At 41.0% G+C, this 24,555-nt stretch overlaps 1 protein-coding gene across 3 annotated transcripts in view; it reads right to left on the minus strand.

Moving 5' to 3' along the window:
• Positions 1–24,555, minus strand: part of PTPRT (protein tyrosine phosphatase receptor type T) — a 439,066-nt gene that overhangs the window by 312,940 nt on the left and 101,571 nt on the right. For all 3 annotated transcript variants that reach the window (XM_056507593.1, XM_056507591.1, XM_056507592.1), the window contains exon 2: positions 16,317–16,442. In XM_056507593.1, coding sequence (XP_056363568.1) covers positions 16,317–16,442 — 126 coding nt within the window. The remainder of the gene's footprint in view (positions 1–16,316; positions 16,443–24,555) is intronic.

Here is a 24,555-nt window from a genome sequence, read left to right on the forward strand (position 1 = left end):
TAGCTTTAAAAAGTTTCCTGGATGTGCTATCATGTCTGTTCTCAGGGTTCTCCAACTCTGAAGCTTTTTCATTTTTTTTCTGGTAAAACCTAAGCCAGGTTCCCAAGCTTGAACTGCAGCAGGGGATATCCAGCTGTATTTATATTCATGTAAGAGCAATGCTTCCTTAAATGCATATCACTCTGCAATCATGGATTTCAAGAAAAACATCTGCTTCTTCACACCTGTGAGCAGCTCATGCATTTCCCCAGCACAGGCCACTGCACACTGAAACTCCACAGCACAAGGAAATGAAGGGACCAGGAGTGATCCCAGCAGGTGAGCTGCTGCCCTGCTTGATATCCAACACCCACATCAGGCTGTGAAATCTGACTGTGGTCATCTCATTTGTCAAGGCAGCAATATGAAGGAATGGGCAGCATCTGCAGCATCCCATGGCACCTCTGTGGAACTGATGTAAATCACTCTTCATTTTATGTTTCTGGAGCTGAAAACACAAGACTCAGCTCCCAGCAAGGTCCACAGCAGCCTGCAAAGGAGGATTGTTCCAAACTACAATCCTCTCTGCTGGAGCACATTTTAACCAAAAGCACAGAGGTCACAGGGTAAATGGCTGCACTTGCTACAAAGCACAGAAGACAAATGTAGTTCCCTGTGAAGGAAAAACAAATTCACCACTAAAGAATTCCTCACAGTGTATTTATCCTAATCTCTCACCACACAACTGTTTCCAGTGGCTGGAGGCAGATTGGTAAGAGATACCAACTGTCAGGAAAAGGTGAAAGGCAATTAGTAAATCACTATCTCTTTTGTAATCACTGATGAAATTTCCATTTTTTTATCCCCTACTGCTCACTCACCCAAACAAGCAAGACATCACCTTGAAAATGAATGCAATTAATTATATTAGCTGAAGCTTTTAAAGAAGAATGGCTTCCCATTTACATTCCTGGCAGAAATTCAATAAGATTGCACTACAGTAAGGTTGATTGAACTGCTGCTGCAGTTAGACAGTATCCTGAAATAAAAATAATTCTTATGTTCATGATGAGATTTTTAGAGCTAAGTACTTTGAACTGTTAATATTCTCAAGTAAGTCTGCAGTGGAAAGGCTGGAAAAGGTAGTTTACTGTGTGTTAACTGAAGCTGAAATAATTTCCTTCCCTGCTGCACCATCCTCCACTTACTTTTAACTAATCAAAAATTAGCAGAATTATCTTACATGCCTGAACTAATTAGTAAAGGTGTTATCCAAATCTCCAGCTTTCACCTATGCACCTGAGCACTTGCCCTCTCTTAGCACAGCTGTTGACATGAAAGGATTGCAGAAGTTATTATTTGTGTGCAGGGATTTCCTGATTTCCTGGGTGCTGGTGTAGCAGAGGGCAGCACAGCACTGTTGGACTGCACCAACAATCCCAGCTAAGCACAACAAACACGACAGAAACTGTGTACACTGGCCTGGGAAATGGAGTCTTTGCAGCAAACTTTCAATTAGAGACAATAAATGATTATGCATGTGTTTGTAAAAGCATAATCAGTTTGTGAAAGCATAATTGGTTTGTGAAAGCATTATTAGTTACAGGCTTGTAAATAAGCAAGGGGAAAATGAAGGTTGGTGTTTGGATCACAGGCTGGGGGATGAGGTAATGACAGGAAAAAAAAACATTTAATAGCAAATTTGGCACACATTTGACAGGCCCATCCCACTGCAGAAACTACAGAGGTGGACAACATTCCCAGCCTTGCTCCAAGCAGAGAGGCAAGAGCTCCATCCCTCCAGTCTAACCAGGAGACACCTACACAGTCAACCAGGCTCCAGGAATAATTATCTACTAAAAACGCTTCAATTACTACCCAAACCCCCCTATTAGATACAATATGGAATGGACTTTATTGTTTATAGGATCACAGAATTGTTTGGGTTGGAAGGGACCTTAAAATTCATCTTGTGCCACCCCCTGCCATGGCCAGGGATACCTTCCACTATCCCAGGTTGCCCCAAGGCCCATGATGTTTGACAGGTTTTATCACTTTCTTTAAATTCAAGTGGAGTTATGTGAATACACACATCAAATACACAGAATAGTATTTGTGCTTGTAGAAAATTTGCCACAACCCACTGAATTCTATCCAGGCTGCTGCATTCTACATTCACAATCCCAGTTTATGCCACTCAGATTTTTTATCTGACCTCAGTTTAAGAAAGCTTTAAATATAACTATCATTGAGTGAGATAATGCTTATTGCCTTTGCTCTTCAAATAATGTAAAAGTATTCAGGAAAAGCAGGTGGGAGTATTAAGTCTGCTATCTCATGAGATTTAAAAAAAAAAGAAATATAAAGGCAGGCAGAGAGCTTTAGGCTGCCTAAAAAAACCCTACTGTTGGTCACATTCCTTTAATTAAAAATAGTAAGGGAAAATGATTGGGCTGACTGCAATTTGAGCAAGGAGTTAATTTCAGATAGAAATGTCAGTATCTTCTCTTTTTCCACAGGAATATGGAGTCTTTATGAAGGACTCGAGATGAAGTTTTATCTTTAATATGGAAGGTATGAACTCCCTGTTTCACAAGAAGGATGTTGGTGATTCATCTACTTCTTAAGTCTTTCTCAGAGAAATGGAAAAAGAAATCTAAAGAGATAGCTGATAGAATAAGAAAGCCAAAAGAATTCCCAGTGTATTACCTGTGTTGGAAATGCTCTCACAGAGCAGTGCCTCGATCGAAACGAGCATTTCTGAGCAGTTCACACTCATCTTTGAGCAAAAACTGAGATTTTAGCCAAAAGTTTAGATCTCTTAGCTTAGAGAGATGGCTGAGGGGCTTAAGCACAACTTAAAACCTGCAGGCATTTGGTGTAAAAGTTTAGCAACAGGCCAGCCTAACTGTGAAGCTGTAGGCTGGACCCGTGCTTGCTCACAAAAAGTGATGAAAAAGTCAATTATTTAATTTAAACCACGTGCATGAGGCAATGATATCATCTTTAAGGTGATATAATGAAGATAAAGTTAAGCTTTTTGTCCTAGTAGACTGCAAATCTGTAAAAATGAGCATGATGACAGGAGAACTTCTGGAATGCAGCAAGAATGGAATCACAGCTTCAGACAGTCAGAACCTCCCAGCCTGGGTGAGGTTTTGGGGCTCTGTGTCACTCTGTCAGCTCACAGGGTGTTGGTTCTCAGCCCAGGTTATCCAGGCTGCAGTGAAGCACTGGAATGCTGACTGCTGTTGGAGCAGTCATGGACTTCTGCTGTACCACCAAGAAAGGCAGCACAGAACTCCTGGAGCTTAACCCCTGGTTAGCAGTATTTTCCTGAAGACAGGGATGGCTCTGTCAAACAGCCTGGGACAACACTGCAAGAAGAGGATCAGAGTCAGATGATGAACTCATCAGCAAGAAGAGATAAGACGATAATCACTACAAAATCCAATTTTTCCCGAAGCTTGTATGACTTTTGTATTACTGTCCATGTCTAACACACACGCCTGCCAACAATCTGCACCTTGAGATACAACCCTGTGGATTTCACAGGAAGATCTCGTTCCTGCTGGGAATGCAGAGCAGGGATGGAAGCAGAGGTGGCAGGGAAGGTTTGGAGGGCACAGCTGGTTGGTGGAAGGTCCCAGGCTGCTGTAGGAGTGTCACACTGGAGCAGGGCCGTGCCCCGAGCTCATCGCTGCGGGTTTGAATTTCCCGCTCTCTCACGCCATTGGTCGGAGCCTTAGCCCCGCCCAGCTCACTGGCCAATGGGAGCGCTGCTGGCACAAAGGGATTGGCTGGGCTGCCCTGTCTGGGTTTGAATTGACCAATCACGTTCAGAGCTGGGGATTGCTCACTCCTTGTTCTCTGAGGCGCCAGGGCTGGTCCTGCTGGGTCCCTCACGGCCGAATTGTCTGTGCAGCTGCAGAGCAGCTGTGGCTGTCACATAAAAGTGATAGACATGAAAATGTATCTAAACACGTTGGTAAATTTACCTCATCTAGAAACTACAGGTTTAAGAATGCAGCAAATCCACCTCAGAGACAGATTACTTTATGAACCCTGAGGCCCTAAATCACAGTGGATTTGTTTTTTGAAGGGGTTTGTCACTGTCTGGACAGTATGACCACAGAAGCTTCCTTACCCTGGGTTTGAAAAGTCAAAATGTTTGGGGAGGAAAAGTCTTCCTCTTCAAGCACAGGATTAATTAATAAATTAATAGCTTGAATACATTATACCTAAAGTTTCAAAAAGAAATCAAAACAGCAGCAGTACTGTGAGGACATAGGCTTGGCCTGATTTTGAAATCGTGGTCCACTCTGCCCAAACACTAGAGCATGGGGGACAGGGAAAGTCTGATGTGTACCAGCTCCTTATTTTACAGTGAGATACGGCTCATTTGGAGCAGCAAACTAATTAATACAATCAGAGGCGAAAGTTTCAGAACTCTCCCAACAGCACACATTAGCATATACTGCCAAGAGACTTGATAAAGTTCAAAGCTTATCTTGTAGCCTGCGCTCTGTGTTTGCTCAGAGCAGCAGCTGGCCAAGTGATCTCCCTTCTCCTCAAAGAGCAAAATTAAATTAGATTAGATCATCTTCTCTCCCTTGTAGAATTAAGATTGTGCTACAAAAACAAGCAAATTAGCTTTTGAAATCCTGTTTCTCACTTTAAGGCTACAAGGCTGAGAAATGCTTTCTGTACCAATTCAGCTCAGCTGCAGGAGTGTGTTTGTGCTGTTTTCCTGGTGAGCTGAAGGGGAGTTTTACAGATTGGTCTCTCCCTGGGTTTGAGGCTGTGAATGGCAGATCCTGAGGGCTGAAGCTAAAGAAGGGAACAGATGAGGAAAAGTAATGGACACAGTCCTGAGAATGAAGACACACAGAAATCACAGAATCACAGAATGGGTGGGTTTGAAGGGACCTTAAAGCTCATCACACTCCAACCCCCTGCCATGGACAGGGAGGGACACTTTCCATCAGACCAGGCTCCTCTAAGACCTGTCCAACCTGGCCCTGATGGTTTAAGAGCTGCAGTAGTGAGGCTTGAAAGCTTCTCAGTTTGTTTCTATATAAAAGCACTTCTGAGTAAAGGAATAAAACCTAGTTCCTAGAAAAAGCAGGATTAGGAACATGAATTTTACATCAGAAGAAAGGCTTAGGGCATAAGGAGACTGAAGGAAAAATGTAGGGAGCAGGATTTTTTGGACTAGAAAGCGGGACTGAATGACAATAAATGTTTATGGATGGATGGTGGAGGTTTAGCTCAGATCAGCGATGCCAGATGCCAAATTCAAACCAAACACACAACAGCAAATTAAGTTCAGAGGGGGACATACAAATGAGATCCTGGACTGAAACTGTAGTTTCTAGAGCTCATTCACTGCACACCAAGCTGTGAGGTCAGCTGGCACCCTTAAACAAGCTGATAGAAACGTCTCACCATTAAGTCACCATGCTGCAGCAATCAGACACTCTCCAGAAGTCCATCCTAGGCAATCTGTTCTAGTGAACAGCTAATGAGAGCTAAGCTAAACCACTTTTCTCTGGTTATGATTCCTCCTTTGAATATTCCCATAACTGTACTGCTAAACAACTCAAACCTATAAAACTGAAACGGGGAAAGAGATTCTTCTGCCACGGACAGATGGAGTAGTAAAAGTGGCCATGAGAAAGCACAGCAATATCCATGGCACATCTTCACTCAGCCACCCCAGACTGCAACAAATTTAGCAAGAAGTTAATTTAGCTTATAGTTTGTTTGTTTGTTTCTTAATACTCTGATTATCTCCTATTACGCTGGAGTTGATGGAGAAGGTGATTTGGGGTTTATTCCAAATTTCTTCACAGCTTGATCCTCACTACCATAACTAGAGGAGATTATAAGATGAAGATGGTATTGCAGGAAAAAAGAAATACAAAAGAACTCTCATATACATGGGACACAAGAGGGATGGAGGGATAGGAAGATTTTAGAGGGTTTATGTTTCCATGAATGGTGAGTTTATGGGGCAGACTGACTTGTGAGGAAGCACCAGGAGCAGTTCTGCCATGACAATGTTCACCACACTGCTTAAAGCTTTACTAACTTGGCTGTTAAGAGTGGCACAGAAGTAAATTTAAAAATTGATGTGCTGCATAAACTTTGAGGACATAAAACATTTGTTCTAAAGCATTTAAGATTAATCAGAAACAGCTCTGCTGTTTCATGGCTCTGAAGACAGTGAGCCACTTTCTGCCTCCAACTTGGTGCTTTTCTCATCCTGCTGTGTGTGCCAGGGCTGGGTGGGAAGCTGGGACAAAACATCCTGACTCTGCCAGCATCCCTACAAGGCAAATTTGGCATTTCCAAAGGTCTAAAAGATCTTCAGATCTTCAGTGTCTTAGAAGAATGAGATGAATCAAGGAGGTTCTTAGAGTGTGATGAGGGTTCACCTGAGCTGTGATAAGGGTTTCTTTTTCTGCTTCCTTCTGATGAACACTGACATTTCCTTCATGTTACCCCTTCATGCATGCACTGTAAGTTACTCCAAAGTAGAAGACCAGAAGGAAAAGTTTCTTCCACCATTAGAAAGATAAACCCACCCAGCAAAGTGACCTTCTTCTACCAATATGAGCTTTGCCCAAAGGGCTTGACACCTTTCTGTGTTTATAGACATTTGACAAAGGAAAAGCCAAGCATCTCAGCTAAATGAGGGCCCAAATGGCTTGTGCTGAAGCCTGAAACATCTCAATTTCCTGTGAATTCCCTCTGACTTTGCTGGTGCCATTTTTACTGCAGCTGTTCATTCAATTGAGAGCTCACACCATGAAACATGTCAGGGAGAAAAAGAGCCGATGAGAATTCACTGAATACAGCTTTTCATTTGAAAAGACCCTCAAACACACACAATTGCTTTCTGTTGCTTAATTTTCAACATTGATAAACATAATTGCATTTATTTATCTAGTCAATACTGAAAACAAGCGATAATTTGCAATATAACAACTTTACATCTCAAAGGAATACAAGCACAACAGTTTCCAGTCCCTTCTAAAGGAGGTGAATGGCTGGATTGCCTATGAAGGAGAAGCTTGCATTATTTTTTTCCCATGAAGCTATATTAATGTTGTTGCTATCAACTTGCTTTTGTACATACATAAATGACTTTTGGAAAAGAGATTTAAAAGCCAGCATTTTTCATGTGCCAAATTACATGCACTAAATATCTGATACTGGCAATAGCAAATGCTAATATTTCCTAAGCATGAAAAATGAACTCTCTTTCCCCCACAAATTCTCAATAGCAACAGTTCTCACTGGAACCAGTGATCAGAGGTTGTTATTATCATTCCATCAAATAATCTGTATCCTTCTAATTAAATAGTAAAGCATCTGAAAATCTGCTCATTATAAGTCTCCATCCTGTTTATTCTGAAGCTGGCAGAAAGACTTACAGTTGGTTCACTATACACTGAATAGGGCTGGTGGTAAAGAAACAGCATTAGTTAAATAATTCTTAACACTGCAATCTTCCTCCATAGCTTTGTACTCTGGTGCTGGGAGCCTGTTAAGTGGTGTGATGGTTGGTGACAGAAGTGAAAAACTAAAGAAAAAAGTAAGAAAGATTAAAGAAGAGAGTTCTCTTTGCAAAGGAGACAAATGGGGGGAGGAAAGTGCATTAGCCAGACAATGCACTGCAGCACAGAGCTCCTCCAAGAGATTACACCCAGCTCCCACTGAATTTCAAGGATTTCAGGAGAATTCCACTGACTGTTAAACAACTCCTAAAAGCTGAAAATTCACTCAGAGCTACCAAGGCTCATAAGGGGCAGAGCAACACTTAATAATACTTCTTATATTTCCTGTATTTTGTCCACCCTCTGTCTTGAATCCCTGTTGAATGACCAAATTGCTTTCTTGGATCATGCTGAGGAGTAATTTTGCCTCTGATTTCCCCAACATTTCCTTTTGTAAACCCTTATCTGTCAGTATTTGTTCATTCATGGGCTTCTTCTTCCCTCTATCAAATCTGGTCTGTCTTGACTTTGACCACCTGCCCCATGCAGGTTTCAGGTCACTCTCCTTTGGAACTTCTTTCCTGTTAAACCTGTCCACCTCCAGCCTGTTCAAAACCTTGCAAGGAAAAGGAAAAATACCCAATACAGAGCAAGTTCACAGTTTGAGAGGAGGAAAAGAAAAAATAAAACCAGAATTCTGTCTACTCAAAAATTCACTTTTCAAATGTTGTTACAAATTTCTGCCCTCACTAGACCTGCAGTATTCCCTAATTCTGTCAGTTCCTTCAAAAGCACTAGAATTTATCTACTCCTCCTAAAACTTCTGTTCCTATTTACTGACTGCTTTGCCTCTATTCCTTAATATCCACTAACTTCACATTTATCAATTTTAGTATTTTTGTCAGAAAGACCTTCTCCATCCCTCATTATACCAATGCAATTTGTTTACTCCTGCAACCCCATTTATTTCAATAGAATTTTTATTAAATTTCATCTATGTGCAAGAAACCTCTCTTTCTTCTATTTTCCAATTCCTGAAGATTTTGAAGCTGTTAATGAGAAATATTTTTCCACTGGTGTGGCTGTAAAATTCCCTAACTTAACCCTCAAACAAAAAACAGTTTTAACATGTTGGCATCTGGACAGCATGTCCTAGCAGAGCTCAAAATAACACATTATAAAAAATACAGGCTGTGTGCTCAGATGCTGAGAGGCATCAATTCCTGCTAGAGCCAACAGGAGCTGAGAAAAATTAATGTTTCTGTGCTGAAACCATGCAGGAGAAAGGAGCAGAAGAGCTTGTCCTTCCTCCCAGGGTGATGCTGAGTGATGCTGTGGCAGTGCTTCAGAAGTGCCATGGTCTCACTAATGATGATAATGGAAAGGTCCTGACACCCACAAACAGCTCTCTCTCACAGGAGAGGGTCAGGAAGAGACTGACAACAGTTCAGATGTACCATTTAGCACATCAAGGTGCAGGAACACCATGTGCTCCCAGCAGACAGCAATCCCTTCAGGGTCATTAAAACACTTCCTAGAAGCCAATTCTCATCTTTGATATCGTTTCTTTCTACCCTGTGAGCTCCCTGAAGGCTGCACATCCTTGCTAAGCTTGATTTCAGTACCAAAACACCTCCCTCTAAATGGAAGGATGGTTCTGCTGACCTCTGACAACAGCACATGAGGAGAAATTATCTCTCACCTTCACTATGGGAATGAAACAGATTTGAAAACTGGGATGTAACTTCCTCTCAGCAGAAGTCTTCTAGAGTTAAATGTTCTTAATTAAATCAACTTTTTACATCATTGAATAAAAGCAAGCACATAGCTAAGTGGGATATACTTAATTTATAGGTCTGCAATTTCCCCCCTCATTCCCTGCAAGGTTACATTCCTCCCAAAGCTGCATTCATAAATAGGTCAAAACTGTCCACTTTCCTGGAAATCTCAAAATTAGCATGCACATCCACCAAAATAAACCCAACAAAACAAACCCAACACTTGCAATCTATCCCCAAAAATTCAGGTTAACATCAAGCAGGGGTGGAATTCTGGAAATTGGGAAGAATTGTTTACAACTACAAGAAAAAAAATCCAAAACACAGGAGGCTGCAGAGTAAATAGCAAAATAAAAACACATTGGGGAAACTTTCCAGAGATCCCTTTCTCTTTAGACCTTAACAGCTGAGAAATTACTTGGAGTTTATTAACAAGCCACAGACTAATCTATTTACTTGTATGGAAGTGAAAGAGTGGGGAAAAACATATTTGACTCATTCTTAGTAATTTCCCCTGCATAAAATATTTTTGGAGGAAAAAAAAAAGAAATACAGGCAGCTGAGCCAATTTTTTTTTCTCCCTCTCAGACAAAACTGGATCATGATTCATCATATACACAGATGAATTTTAATTTATTCCTTTAACAAGTTTCTTTTTGTATTTTCTTGTAAGCAAGAATTAATACACTCAGACATGGGGAAATGTTAATTTTACTGCCTCGCCTTTCAGGTTTACAAATGTTGAGTCTAACTCCTGCTGGCACCATTCTGGCCTGCAGGGAGAAGAGACAAATGCCTGACCTATGCTCAGTTGGTCTCTGGCCTTTCTAGAGGTCAGCAGTAGCTTCACATCTCTCATCTCCTGAACAGAATTAAAGGATCCTGCCCATCCAGTGTGGAATTGGCCATCTGGAAATCCTGGATGTTCACCTGCTAAATGAGTATTTCACAGAGCAACACTAATGATGGTGACACTTCTGTTGTTCCAGTGAGAAGCTCAGAGACTCCTCCAGTTCCTGGAGCAAAGGAACACACTCCCTGCAGAGTGGGAAGAGCCCCCCATCCCTTATCTCTGCTGCAAGAGGACAGATAAAAGTTCTGCTGTGGCTCCTCAGGGAGGTGGGGCCGTGCATCCAGGGGAGGTGATGCACTGCACACCCTGAGCAGCCCTCCAGCTGGACTCACTTCATGGGACACAGGATGGGCTGTAAGGCCACACTCAGGACTCCTCTGTGCCTGAAACCATCATCTCAAAACACCCTTGGTCTTGAGTTGCAATACAGGATTGTGGCCAGAAATGTGAATTCTGTCCCCATCTGTTAAACCAGGTGGGGCAGTGACCCTGATCTCCTGGCACATATTATCTGCTAATGGGCCATCTTTAAACCAGCTGGGCAATCATCTTTATCTTTCCCACAGCCCATCCTCCCTCCAGGAAGATATCATCTGCTGCTGGCCCATTGAGTCCCAGGGCATGACTGATAAAATTCCATCATCCCACTGGGAGATGCTCCAGCCAGGGGAGGAGCCAAGCCTTTCCTACCCAGATAAAAACTGAGATTTTGGGACACCAAGACAACCTTCTTTCCACTGGATTCCAGAGGAAAGCCAGACCTTTCCACATCATCCCTGGAGCTTCAGAGGAAACTGCACCTTCTCCAGGAGCACTGCTTCAGCTGAACCACATCTGCCCCTGCAGGAGGATGCAGCCACCATTGAATGGGACTGTGCCAACACCCTGACTGACTGACGGGTGTCAGCTTGGATTCTGACTCTGGCAGGGTTTGGGATTGTTCTGTGTAATACTGCATTTCTATTTTAATTTTCCTAGTAAAGAACTGTTACTCCTAATTCCCATATCTTTGCCTGAGAGCCCCTTAATTTCAAAATTATAACAATTTGGAGGGAGGGGGTTTACATTCTCCATTTCAGAGAGAGGCTCTTGCCTTTATTGGCAGACGCCTATCTTTCAAACCAGGACAACCCACCATTTAGATGGAGGTTTAGATTGGTTCTCAGGAAAAATGTCCTCACCAAAAGGGTGGTCAGACTTTGGAGCAGGCTACTCAGGGCAGCAGTAGAATCATCATCCCTGGAAACATTGAAAAATATGTCATGGACCATTTGGGACCACGCTTTAGTGGTGGTCTTGGCAGTGCTGGGTTAATGGTTGGACTTGATGATCTTAGGGGGCTTTTCCAGCCTAAACGATTCCATTTGAGATAAAAAAGCACCAATTTCTTTCACAAAATTACCTTTCAACAATAACAGGTCCCTGTTGCTCTTTGCAGAAAATGTTTTGTGGAATAATGATGCAAAGTGAGGCCATTTGCACTTGCTAGGCAACCTACAATGGTGTCATTTTGAATTTATCATATTTATCATTTATTCCAAACATTTTGGCAATCCATATATTCTTCATACTTACACTTCTGTTGCCTATATAATGTCCAGTTGGCAAACAGTTGAGCAAGAAATGATGTGATATGGAGCACACAGAGATGCAGATCCATGTTTATATACACATATACTCAATTTCTCTTGGAAGAATTATAGTTTATTTCTGTGAAAGGTAAGTAGCACTTGCTATAAGTGCTACAGAGATGAAAGGAAGTGAGCAGTCAGGCAGATGGGGCCAGAAATTCAACCTCTCTTTGCTGATTATCTGCTAAGTTGGAACAGGAAAACTTCACAAAGTAAACGTGGGATTAAAATCTAACAGCAAAGAATGAAGCTGCACAAAGGCACAAGACACGATGCCTGTGCATTCAGATAGAATCATATTTAATACAATTAAAGTAATTACTTCAGTCTAGTCAGCCCTGGTTAAGTCTCCGTTGGAGTTAATTAGCAAATGATAGTAAAACACTTTGAACTTTAAATGTTAAATACCTTCATTGTTAATATCATTCTTGCAAGTGCTGCAAGAGCAGCCAGGTGCTGGCTCCTTGGAATGCTGCAAAGTGGTGACATGGAGAATAGGAGCAGTACTTTTGCCTGGTTGATTTAAAGACATTCCTTTGTCGTGCTAACCAAGCATCTGCCTCAAAAAAGACCCACAAAAGAGCTCAAGTTCTGCTCTCACAGGATCCCAGCCTGGCTTGGGCTGCTCTTGTGTCTCCCAGCACTGCCATGCCAAGTGCTGAATCCTTGCTTGGCAGCACAACTTCACACAAATACCCCCAAAAAAGGTGAGAAAATAGTGACTGAAGACAACAAGACAATTAAGAAAGGTGAAAAGGACTGGGTTACATTTAGTCCTACAGAATAAAGATTTAACTGCATATTACTATATAGGAGAGGTTATAAGAGAGCAACAACTGATTATTCTCCCTATTCAAAAATGGAAAAAAAAAATAATGAGTTGCAGCCACAGAAAAGAAAATGAAGGTTTGAGAACCTCTACAATACAAAGAGTGGAACAAATAGCCCAAGAGCTGCAGAATACTCATCACTGAGGGTATTCAGGCTTAAGTAAACACCCATCTGTTCAAGCATATTTTGTTATAATCACTCCTGCTATTGTGCAAGGAGGTGGAACCAAAGTCCCACTGAAGTCTGGGGGTTGGATACCTACGATTCATGTGTTCCACATTTTTGAAACATTTATTCAGAACAACAAACATCTGGTTCTTAATCCCCCAATTAACACTGTTTCCAGCCCTAAGGAATTAATCACAGAATTCATGGGAAACAGTTTATTTGCTGGCAACGGAGTAAAACAAATTGCCTACAAACTTCTACATTGCTAATGGAGCAATTTAATTGCCTCTTTTTTTTTCTTTTTGACATTTTAATTAAAAAAATAAAGACCAGAAAGACATCCCTGGGCAGAGACCTTTGCAGCAGTGTGTCAGCAGAGAATTACACAGCTCTGGGGACTCGGACTCTCATTCATGGTACTGACCTCCTTTGAAGAGCACTCTGAGATCTAGCAGTGAAAAGGACTTTAAAAAGTGCTGGACAGCATCATTAGTATTCAGGAGGACACAGTTCTGTGGCTTGGTTGAATTCAAAGGGATCTGCTGGTACTCAGGAAAGCCAAAATGTTTTCCAGAGGAAAGGGCTGAGCAGCTGGGGGTGCTTCCAGCACTGCAGGCTGACTCAGTGTCACTGAACCAACCTAAACCCTGCTCACTTTTTGTTTTTAACAATTCCACAATGTAGAATTTTAACCTCTTTCTAGCAATAAAAATTAGGTAGAGTTTAAAATACAGCCCCAGCAAAGAAAATCTGCATGACTGGTGTGTTCCCAGAGCCCTGCTGGCACTCCTGCCACCACTCGTGCCTCTGGATGCTTATTCCATGAACACCTCTTTGTGAACACCCTGCAGCTCAGTGGATTTGCACCCTGCTTCTCTCAGTTGCTGTGGAGAAATTCAATGGAATGGAAAGTCAACCATCTCATGTTCTGGGACTCCAGCTTTAAAGATGTGCCTGCCTGTAGGAGTGGAACATGCTGCTCTTCAGTTTACCCACCTGCCTTTGCCACCACATGAATATTAAGTAAACAACTTTTATTCCCACCAAACAGCTTTTCAAAGAGTAACCAACACAAACATCACAATTCTAGCCAGCAACAGACTCTCAATAATAGCTCCAAAAATCTCTGCCAGCTTCAGGAGTCTGACTGAACACTGCAATTTGCTCCAATTTGGACAGCTCTTCAAGACTTGGGGTTTGTGACACCAGGTCCTTCTGTAGCCATTTGCTGTGGTTGATCATCTTCCACCTACTGATTTTGCCCTTTGTTCTCTGTGAGCAGTCCTGTGACACCAATCAGCCACATTAGAACTGACTCATTTCCCCTCATGCTCCTTTTAAAACCTTTTTACCTAGTATCAGCACATTCCCACTTGATGGCTGCTTTACCTTTGCCTCTTAACTTCAATAAAGTTTTCTGTATTTTTTTGTTTTAGGTCTAACCTTTATTAAATTTGCAGCTGCTGGAGTATCTCTAGATTTTTTTTTTTTTTAAACCAGGTATCAAGGAAAGGGGGACACCACAAGTATTTGGAGAAATTACACTGTGATGCTTTGGGGTTGACATGGGTTTTTTTGTGTATATGGAGCAGTTTGTTTGGGGTTGGGATTTTTTTGGGTTGGTTTGTTGCTTTGAGGTTTTTAATCAAGCCACTCCTGGCTGTTGCTTGTCTATTGTTGCTTAGATTGGATATTAGGAAAAATTTCTTTGTTGGAAGGGTTGTTAGGCACTGGAATGGCTGCCCAGGAAGTGGTGGAGTCACCATCCCTGGGAGAATTCATAAAATGAGGGGATGTGGCACGTGTGGTCATAAAACACAGATGTGGGAGCACAGTTTGGGGTGGGATAATGGTTGGAGTCAATAACCACAGAGGTCTTTTCCAGCTCTGTGAGTTCTGCTGACCTCTCCATGGTTCCAGGGTATTTCAGGTGACAATACACCTGAAGGAGGCCAGGAAGGGTTTACTTTGACATCTAGAGGTAACAAAGCATTGAACTTGTCCTGCAAGCCATATAAACCTTCCCATTTGTTCCAGATTCTCAATTGCACCAAAACTGTGTGAATTCCTACTCCTTCCCCCTGGGATCACTTAACTCAAAGATCTGCCATGTCTCTCTAGCTTGGACTTTACAAAATAAGGACATAGCAATGAACCAAAAGCTGAGGAGCCCCAGAGATAAAATCACTATCATTTAAAACACAACAGCACCCAGAATTCCAAAGTACACTCTTACAGACAGGACCAAAAATCTGCAGCTTCCACAATTAACCCCAGTGGGGATGCCACAGCCAAACCAAGTGGTGCCAGGTGTGACACACTTTGAAGGCTCCAATTCTGGACAACTTCCAATGATAAAATGATTTAAAACCCACTGAACCTGTACAGCTTTCAGGGCTGGAGGAAGCCCAGCCAGGCTGGTGTCTCCTGAGCTGTTTTTTTTAGTACAAGCACCCAGGGATGGGGTCTGGGCTGTCTGGCAGAGGCAGTGGCAGGGAGCTGTTGCTGTCTCAGCTCCACACCATGTCCTTGCCAGGCAGCCAGCAATTACAAGTCTCTTATCCCAATAATTACAGGCATCAGAAAATGTCTTGAACAAGATTACATTCTGTTCTTCCATGCAGCTCATGCTCTCACAGTGCAGTGCACTAACCAGAATGAATATTTCTTTTTTTAGGAGTGAAATTTAAGTCTTAACTGGCTGATGAAGTCTTTTTGCCACTGTGTGCCTGAAAGAGACTTGTATTGCTATTTTAGGCAACCAACATGGACAAAGAAGGATCTTCGGTGAACTTTAGTGTTTTCTTAAATCAAGTTCTTCTTCAATGTAAACAAAGCATTCCACAGCACCTTAAGGCTGGAGAATTCATTCTCATATAAAGCATCATGGTAACTTCCAATGAAAAACAAGACTTGGAAATTATTACCACAGTGAGCTCTGCTAAGAATATTCCAACTATCACAGGGAAGTCTACACTATACTCAGTACACATTAGTAAATTAGAAACTCTGGTAACTCTCTGCTGGAAATGTTTTTCTTGCATATGAAAATTCTCCTGTCTCAAGTTCCAGCCTAATCAAGCATTAGCTACCACAATTAATTCTCTAGGAACTTTCTTGTCTTTCTCAAAATTGGAATTAAAAACAATCAGTTGAGAGCTAAATGGTAGCTGGACTGTCCAATATTTCCACACATTTTAAGGTTTTACTTCTTCTGGCCTGTCTAACATGAACCTGCTCACATAACCTCTCATCCAGAAACATGCCAAGAGCTGGCTGAAGCTTGGAGTTTTATAGCCAAAGCATTTTCTCTCTGCTAAATGAGAAACAGAATAAGAAATGTAAAACAATTCTGCAAGGATATCTAATGGCAAGTGTTGCCAAAAAGCCACCTCACATCTATGAATTCTGTTGCCAGACTATTTTGAACACAAAAATAACATTTTATTGCTGAATAAAATCCTACTCTGTTGTTGTGTGTATCCAGAGCCAGTACACAAATATACAGGAATAACATCTGGTTCCCTGCAAGAACCACATCTCTTCACTGTGGATGAGGTTCCTTACTCACCAGTTGGGACAGCAGGATCCATTGTTGGCTTTTCCCAGGTGTTGATCTGCTCCCAGGTAAATCCATTGGTTCCCAAGGCGACGCTGTAGCCACAGTTACTGTAGTGCTCATCGAATGAGCAACCACCTAAACAAGAAAAACAAAAACATTTCTGGGTTCATTTGCTTTCTTTCATTGTGGCAGGCCATTTACTTAGATATTTTGTACCCAAGCTTACATAGGAAATTAAAATAAATGGAACTAATTTCCTCAACATTACTTTTCATGCAGCTCCAAAGGTGATGTCTAAAAAAATCTTTGTACTTCCCATGTTTTATACCCACTGGAAGCCCTTATTTTCTTCCCTCCACACTACTGTTTCTAAGATAAGTCTCCTTTATTTAAACTTGTCATTTTCAAGGACAATTCTACAGGATACCCCCATGCAGGAATATTTGCATGAACCTCTAAGTAAGAAATTTTTCAAAAATCAGGAAAAGTAAGGAGGGGTGCAAATGACAAAAAAGCACACCATAACTGTTCCTACAGCAATGCCTCACTTCTTTTTGCTTTTGAGCCTTGATTGTATTTAACCTGGCTTTTACCATCTCCTAAACTTAACAATGCATATTTCTGTGTGGTCCAGGAACACACAGAGCTTCCTCCAAATCTTTCAAGTCAATATTTTTGAGCATGGCTCTGTAGTTTCTGAACAGGAGAATGAGAAGCAGCAGATGTCAATTGGCATTCACACCTTCCAGACTTTGACTGAAAGATCTTTACTGCAATTCCTGAAATTCTTGGAAGAAGTTAACTCTCATAAATACATTGGCAGCTGCCTGAACACTTGTGAACCAAGGGAAATCCAGGGACTTTGGAATGAAATTTTGTATTCCAGTGCAGATCTTTGAAACTTGGGTCACACTGATCCCTCAGTTTAGACTTGAATCACGCCCAGGGTGTGTCTATGAAGCTTTGGTTTCTCTTAGGGAAGAAAGGATCATTTTCCTCAGCAGATCCCAGCTCTCCAAAGGCGCTGGGCACATGGAACATCCATGGAACAGTGCTCAGGGTAACACTGCCCTGCTCTGCCAGCCAAGCACAATGCTCCTGACACCAATCAGAGCTGGATGGACAGAGGTATCCCCAACTCCTCCCTCCTTCCCACAGCTGCACTCACACAATGAGCACCTGGAGCACCACTGACCTCTGGTTCCTCTGCAATAAAGCATCACCCAACACTGAGTTAAAGCCTTCTTTAATTTTCACCCATATTCCCCATCACCCTGGAAAGCCCAAACTTTGTCTCAGTTCCTATGGAACTCCTCACATATTACAAATATATTTCATGTCATTAATATTTCTCAATCCCCTACTCTGTTAAATGATTCTCTGTGCACTCCAACTGTTTTTTTTTAAGTGGTTTTACAAAACTTCACCAAACATTTCTAGTTAAATATATTCTAGGAAGGTTTGTTGCCCCAAACTTTATATATTACATATTTTCATTATAAATAGATCTGTTAATAGATTTTATGACCCTTGACAATTTGCCTGTTTCAGTAGCTTCTGCAAATATTTCTGAGTTGTCATGATTTTATAATATTTAAATAATCCTTGCCTTTAATTTATTGCATTTGTGAAGCTTTCCCAGCTGTCAAAACAAGCAGGATTACACTTAAAAACTGTTTCCCTAATTTCTTTTTTTAATTAATTTAGGTGAAAAAGTTCAAAATTACAATATTGAACAGGCTCATTAAAAAAAAATCTAAGGGAAAATCCAGCAGCCTGGACTGTGTGGGAGTGAGCAGTGAAAGTCACCTTATCCCAGCAAGCAGAACAAGAGGCAGAATCAAATCTTCTGCTCTCAGCCTCCACACAGGGCATTCTCATTTTGATAGCTACCCTTTAATTCAGACACAAGCCATCCCCACCCCCTGCTCATTCACAGGCATGGGGCTGTCTGGGAGCTATTCTTTTGAAGGATTTGTAAACACCTGCTCTGCTCCAGCCCAACTGTGGTAGGAGGTCTCCTGTACACAGGGAAAATTGCACAGGAGCTGCTTCAAAGTTCCAGAAGCAAAACAAGCAATAAGTAGCAAAATGTGGGGCAGCAGTGCTCACTGAACTGGGAATATAATTGTCAATAGCCTGGCATAATCTGCTAAACAGGTGATTTTATCCTCACTGAGGAAGGTGGAGTGTGAGCAGCTGAAAAAGTGAAAACTTGTGGAAATTAATTGGGAGCATCTGCTGATACAAGACAACAGCTGAGGAAGCTTTAAAGTGCCTTGCCTGAAAGTCAAAGCTAACCTTGTAATACAGCTGAGTAGGAAAGGAAAGGATAAGCCATGGAGAGCCTTAAAAGCAGCAGCAAGACACCTACATTTCAGAGGAAGAGAAGGTTAGTGGAGAAACCTCCAAATACAGAGTGACAGGGCAATAAGGCAGAAGGATTCATTTACTGGAGGCAGCAGAATTGGAATGTGGGGGTGAATTTGCAGGAAATGAGGACAAGGAGAAAAAGCTGGAGTCAATTTTAAGGGCTAAGATTGCCTGTGTGAATCCTGGGTGCCAAGAGGGGGGCAGTGCCCACCAGCTTCTTGCTCTGGTGTGTCCCACTGAGAGCAGAATTAAAAGTTAAATAAAGACTCAGCTGGGAGCCAGAGCCACAGTGACTCGTGAGCCAAAGAGTCAACAACTCTTCACACTGTTGTAGTGCATGTTGTATTATGGAACAGGAAAAGACTTCAGAAAGTGACAGGTAATTGGTACACTATATCAGAACATGACACATTTTGGGGTTACTCTAACAGTCACAGAATGGTTTGTGCTGGAAAGGGTCTGAAAGCCCATCCAGTGCCACCCCTGCCATGGCAGGGACACCTTCCACTGTCCCAGGGGGCTCCAAGTTCCATCCAGCCTGGCCTTGGGCACTGCCAGGGATCCAGGGGCAGCCACAGCTGCTCTGGGCACCTGTGCCAGGGCATCACCACCCTCACAGTAAAAAAAAAAAATTCATTCTTATATCCAGTCCTTGGTAAAGCCACACAGCCACAGTGGTCTGTGCTCATACCTGCTGAGCAGGGACAGTAGTGTGACACTGCTTTCTGCAGAAGCTGCCAGATGTGACATTGCAGCTTTCCCTTACAGGCAGCCAGGTTCAGAAAATTGCAGAGAGTTTAGGAGTTCATTGAAGTAGGAATAGTAACAAGCAGAAGTGTTGTTTTCACTGATGTCAGTGTAAGCTTAATATTCAACATTTCCAAAGACACCCCAGATACTTAGATGAGCTACACCCAAATATGATGGAACATAAAGATAGGAAGAGGTTAGATCCATCCCCAGAGAAAATCATCCATGGCTGAAATCTGACAGCCTAGAGGCAGAACTGGGCTATTCATAAACCTTGAAAAAGTAATCCTCAAGTTGAAGGGAAAGGAAGACCAACCACTGGATGGATTTAGTTACCAGGTCTGCATGCTATCACTTCAGCCACATAGCACAGAGCAGCTTGAGGAGAATGACAACATTTGCACAATCACCAAAATGGGGTGCTGCATCTTCATAAATTGTTAGCAAGAATGAGGATTTTTGGAAAATAAATTGGGATGTTTTGTCCTGCCTGACTAAAAATTAAAGAAATGCAGTTGCTCAGTGGGGCCAGTGCTGGAATGGAGATGGCTTTGGTGGTGTTGGATAACACAGGTGGTGTTAAACCCCTTCCACAAGATGAAATCTAAACAAGGAAGCTTTTCCCTTCCTGAAAAGGGTCATATTGAAGCAAATAATGGCTCACATAAGAAGGATAAAATATCCCTTGTTTTACACTGTGGGCTTGTAACAATGCCACTGCTCATCTGAGTGATGCTAATTAATCTTGAGCAGACCTATCATCAGTTACTGAGACTTGCCCCTGGATTAAATGTAAACCAGCCTTGCATAAATTGAATGGCTCCTTTGAATACATAATTGAATTTGCAGGAGTGTGCGCCAGGGGGGTGTTTAAGTAAGTGCACAAATATGATAAAAAGAACTTCACGCCACAATATCTAATTCAGTAAGCAAAAATAATGGCAGGGCACATTCCAATTAGTGTTTGATTTATTTATTTTAACAAATCCAATTAGTTGAATGTTTTATAAAGTCATCCAATGTCAAACTCTCACAGACTCACCAGATAAAAAACACAATACTTCTGAAAGGGGATAAAGAAACACACTGATGTGAGAAGCTTCATTGGTTATCCCTTGGTTCTGAACACACACAGGAAACAGAGCAGCAGACATAATTTGATCAGGCATGTACAGCATTCCCAAAGAGGGAGAGGGATAGAGACAATGAGAACATCAGTGTCATTGATCCACTCCACCATTCCTCCAAAAATCAGTGATTACTTCTCTCAGTTACTACAAAAATAAAAGCAAATAAAAAACAATAACCCCCAAATGGCAACAAAATGGGAGAAAGAGAAGAAAGCATGAACACTTTGAAACTTTCATGAGAGCTGAGATTTAGTCTATCAGTTTTTATCTTAAACCCACAAAATGCAAAGCAAGTAAAGGAAAAAACAAATGCTGTCAGGATGAGGCAGTGCTTATGAACTATAAAACTCTACAAATTAACCCACCACTGTTTCTGATCATTCATTCTCATCCCTTCCAAAGACATTCTTGTTTACCAGGGCTGGAGAAGATGCATTTGGCCCATTAAAGTAACTCCTAGTGTGGGATTTATTGTATAAAAATCCATTTGTAACTTATTTTTCAGACTGTAGAATTCATATAGCAAATTCCTGAGAAATCTTATTGTATATTGTTCTGGAAGTGGGAGAGAGTGCAGAATGAAAATGTAAATGTAAAGTTTGTGCTGAGTTGCTTTAGGATGGGATGAATCAAGGAATATTGGGATTTCCTCACTCAGGAAGAGCAGTAAGTCCTTTATGTGCTTCCTAGTCCTTCCAGAAAATAAAGACAGAAGACATCAGACATATCAACCTGCTCTCAACTGGCCAATTTCAGTGAGTACTTTATTATCCTAACCAAATGTTTGTTCTACAGCCACAGATTTTCAAAGAAAAGGTTTCTGCAGAGAGACAAGAGTAATTTTTACTGAGTCAAAGAGCACCATGGATTGAGGGTGTATTTAAACTCAGACTCTACAAGGGACACAAAGATGCTCTGATTCCTCAAACTCCAGGGAGACTTTTGATCATTTTTTATGGTTCTTTAGCTAACAGAGGACCCACAGCAGGAGAAACTGAGGAGCAGGTTCTCAAGTGAGTAAGAAGGAATTAACTCTGAGGTAAAGCATTCATAACTTCATGTTCTGATGTCAGTTCTTTAAGAACTGGGCTCAGACTTTGTGCAAATTCAGGTGAGTCACTCAACCATTAATGTTTGTGTTAACTTTTGTGTTAGATTTTACTAAATTTCATTCCTTTTTACACATTCTGTGCCCTGGCAATGGAGGTTACAGGGGAAGCATACAGAAAACTTGTCTTTATTTTTAAAAACAGCAATTTAAGTTGTTTCTCTTTAGAATTAAAATATATATGCATAGGGTTTGAGATTATTTTTCCCTTAAATCAATGTAATCCTTGAATATCCTGAATGCAGAACCAAGAAAAGCTCTTCTTCTTGGTTTCAAAACTGGAATTGTGATTCCAAGTGCTATCAATCATTAAGGAAAACACTCATACTATCAGCATATATTTATGTATTTTCTAAGTCTTTTTCCAATTATACACCCTGTGACCTTGCTGTCTTTGCAGTTCAGTGTTACATATCTATTCCCACATGCTTTGCAGCAGCTCTGAGCACAGTTTCCATGCACACAGGTTGCCCATGCAGGGATAAAATCAATAGCTGGAGGTTCCTTGCATAGGAACCTTGCTACAATCAAATTATTGCATCCCCTGAGTAAGGGATCCCATGTGGGGTCCGTGAGGAGCATCACCAGGAGCAGACAGGTGCAGCTTTGTCACCTCAAGTGCCCTCCCAGTAAAAACAAGATTTTCTCCCAGCCCTTCCCTGCAGGAAGCATTGGTCCCACATGTGCAGCAGAGCCCCACAGAGTTCATCAGCTCTGCTCCTAATCCCGTGGATCCTGACATGCATGAAATCTGTGCTTAAGCTCCATTCCCTGAACTTGTCATTTTAAGCTGAGTTCTCTTCCTTAAATTCATCATTACAGGTTTCTCTTTGCTGAATTTTCCCTGTGTCTCATCACTGAGCCCCAGACCAGCTCAAACACTCATTACTAATTCTGCACTTCATAATCCACCACGGATCAGTGAAATCACTTTGAGGTATCCCAGGACTAAAACTAACACTAAATGTCATTTGTTTCAATTTATATGTCCAAATCAAGGATGACTCATCTAACTTGCCTTGCAAAAATGTATGTCCTTTATTTAATACTAGGAATACATTTTTGCTACTGACAGCTGAGCTGTCACTATTTCAATAGCTCAATATTAACATTTTATTGCTTTAAGCATAAGTTAATATTAGAGATCTGTACATATTTCTAATCTGACTGAATTATTTTTTTCAAACTACAAAAAAAGTCAGTTAATATCCTGCACCTTTTCAAAGAACCCTGACTTTCCAAGTTCACTTAGTTCCAGTCTGCTGCAACACACCAAGATTTATGCTAAGAATTTTCAGACTTGCCTGTCCCAAGGAAATTAAACCTGTAAAATTAACACAGGTTATCAAACCCATAAAAGATTCTTAAACAGACATTCCCCACTAACTTTGCTCAAGATTCTAACTAATGATCCTTCAATCTATAAATTTAATGGCTTTCCACCAGTGAAGCAGACTTCTGCTTTAGTCATAGTATGACAGAACGAAAATTTCTTTTTAAAAACACAGATTTGTAGCACACACTTGCTGCTATACTTGTAGACTAAATATTTAAAAAAGCCTTACTTTACTTCAATTCATTTTTAAAGTCACAGACATTTTTTTTTCTAAAGTAATTCTGTTTTGTATTCTAAAAATGCACCTTAAATTGTTAGCCATGATTGCTGAAGATGTGCTTAGTTATAGTTGTCAGTAAAAGCTATTTGTTGGTGCTCATTGTTTAAAAAAAAAAAAAAAAAAAAAAAAAAGAGGGAACATTGCTTTTCTTTTCTTCCAATATCTGAAAATTCTTAGGGCTAATTATTCAGTGGATCTTAACAGTTTTGTCCAACATTGTGTTTATAGTGCATTTCCACTAAATTCTAATTCCAGCTGCTACACTGGAGCATTGATCAGTCAGAGCTCTCTATTGACTTGCTTAATTTCAGCATTTTACCTGTCACATGGATACCTGTTCAAGCTGCACATTTAAAATACATCCTTACTTTACTCTACAAGGCAGAAAACATGTCTGGAAGTAGCTGTTTCTCACTTATTTTATATTCTATTAGCAAGCCTCTCTTTCTCAATAAGCTTTTATACAAACTTCAAATTAATGTGTTTGAACTTTAAGCAAGAAGCAGCTGTTGACTGACTCACATTATCTTTGGTGATGAATAAAATATTGTCTCAACAGACACCATTCCAGGAATTCCAACAGCAACTACAAAACTTCCAATTTTTCTCCTTTCCCTGTTCTGCTCTTCAGGCTCCTGTTTTGGAGGAAGATCTCCTTCCAACAGAGATGTTTTATTGGAAGTTCATGGTCATAAAACACAAGGATTGTTAAATAAGGGTAGGAAGTCTGGTTTGTTGCCACACCACCAAACACAGAATAAAATTAAACACAATCTGGCTGCAATCAAATATAACCAGAACAGACATATCCTTTTCAGAGAAGGATTTAAGTTTTTATTGGATTGGCATTTTTATAATCATTCCATTAACTTCCCAAATAAGGCCAAGGGAAGAAAATTAACTCAGTGCTGGACTTCCAGTCTTCATGAGGACAAAAACATCCATGTGCACACACACATCCCATCTGTACTCTAAACAGTTCCCAAAAGAACTATCAGTAGTTTAAAGGTTTTCCTGGAAAAGATTCTAACAAAGTGGGTTGATTCTTGAGGAACAATACTGATATTTTGTTTAAATTGCTTCTGAACACGTCCAATTAAAGATCCAGCACTATGCAGGACTCCAAAAACTCCTTGATATTTGAGCTACCATGCTTGACAAGTATTAGCTCAACTCCACCCTGGTTAAATGTCAGATTTAGATGAAAGGATAGCTATCATCTGTTACTGAGTAACAGCAAATAAAATCTAATTGGCTAATGATACAACGGT

Source organism: Oenanthe melanoleuca, chromosome 20, assembly GCF_029582105.1.
Source record: "Oenanthe melanoleuca isolate GR-GAL-2019-014 chromosome 20, OMel1.0, whole genome shotgun sequence".
NCBI lineage: Eukaryota > Metazoa > Chordata > Aves > Passeriformes > Muscicapidae > Oenanthe > Oenanthe melanoleuca.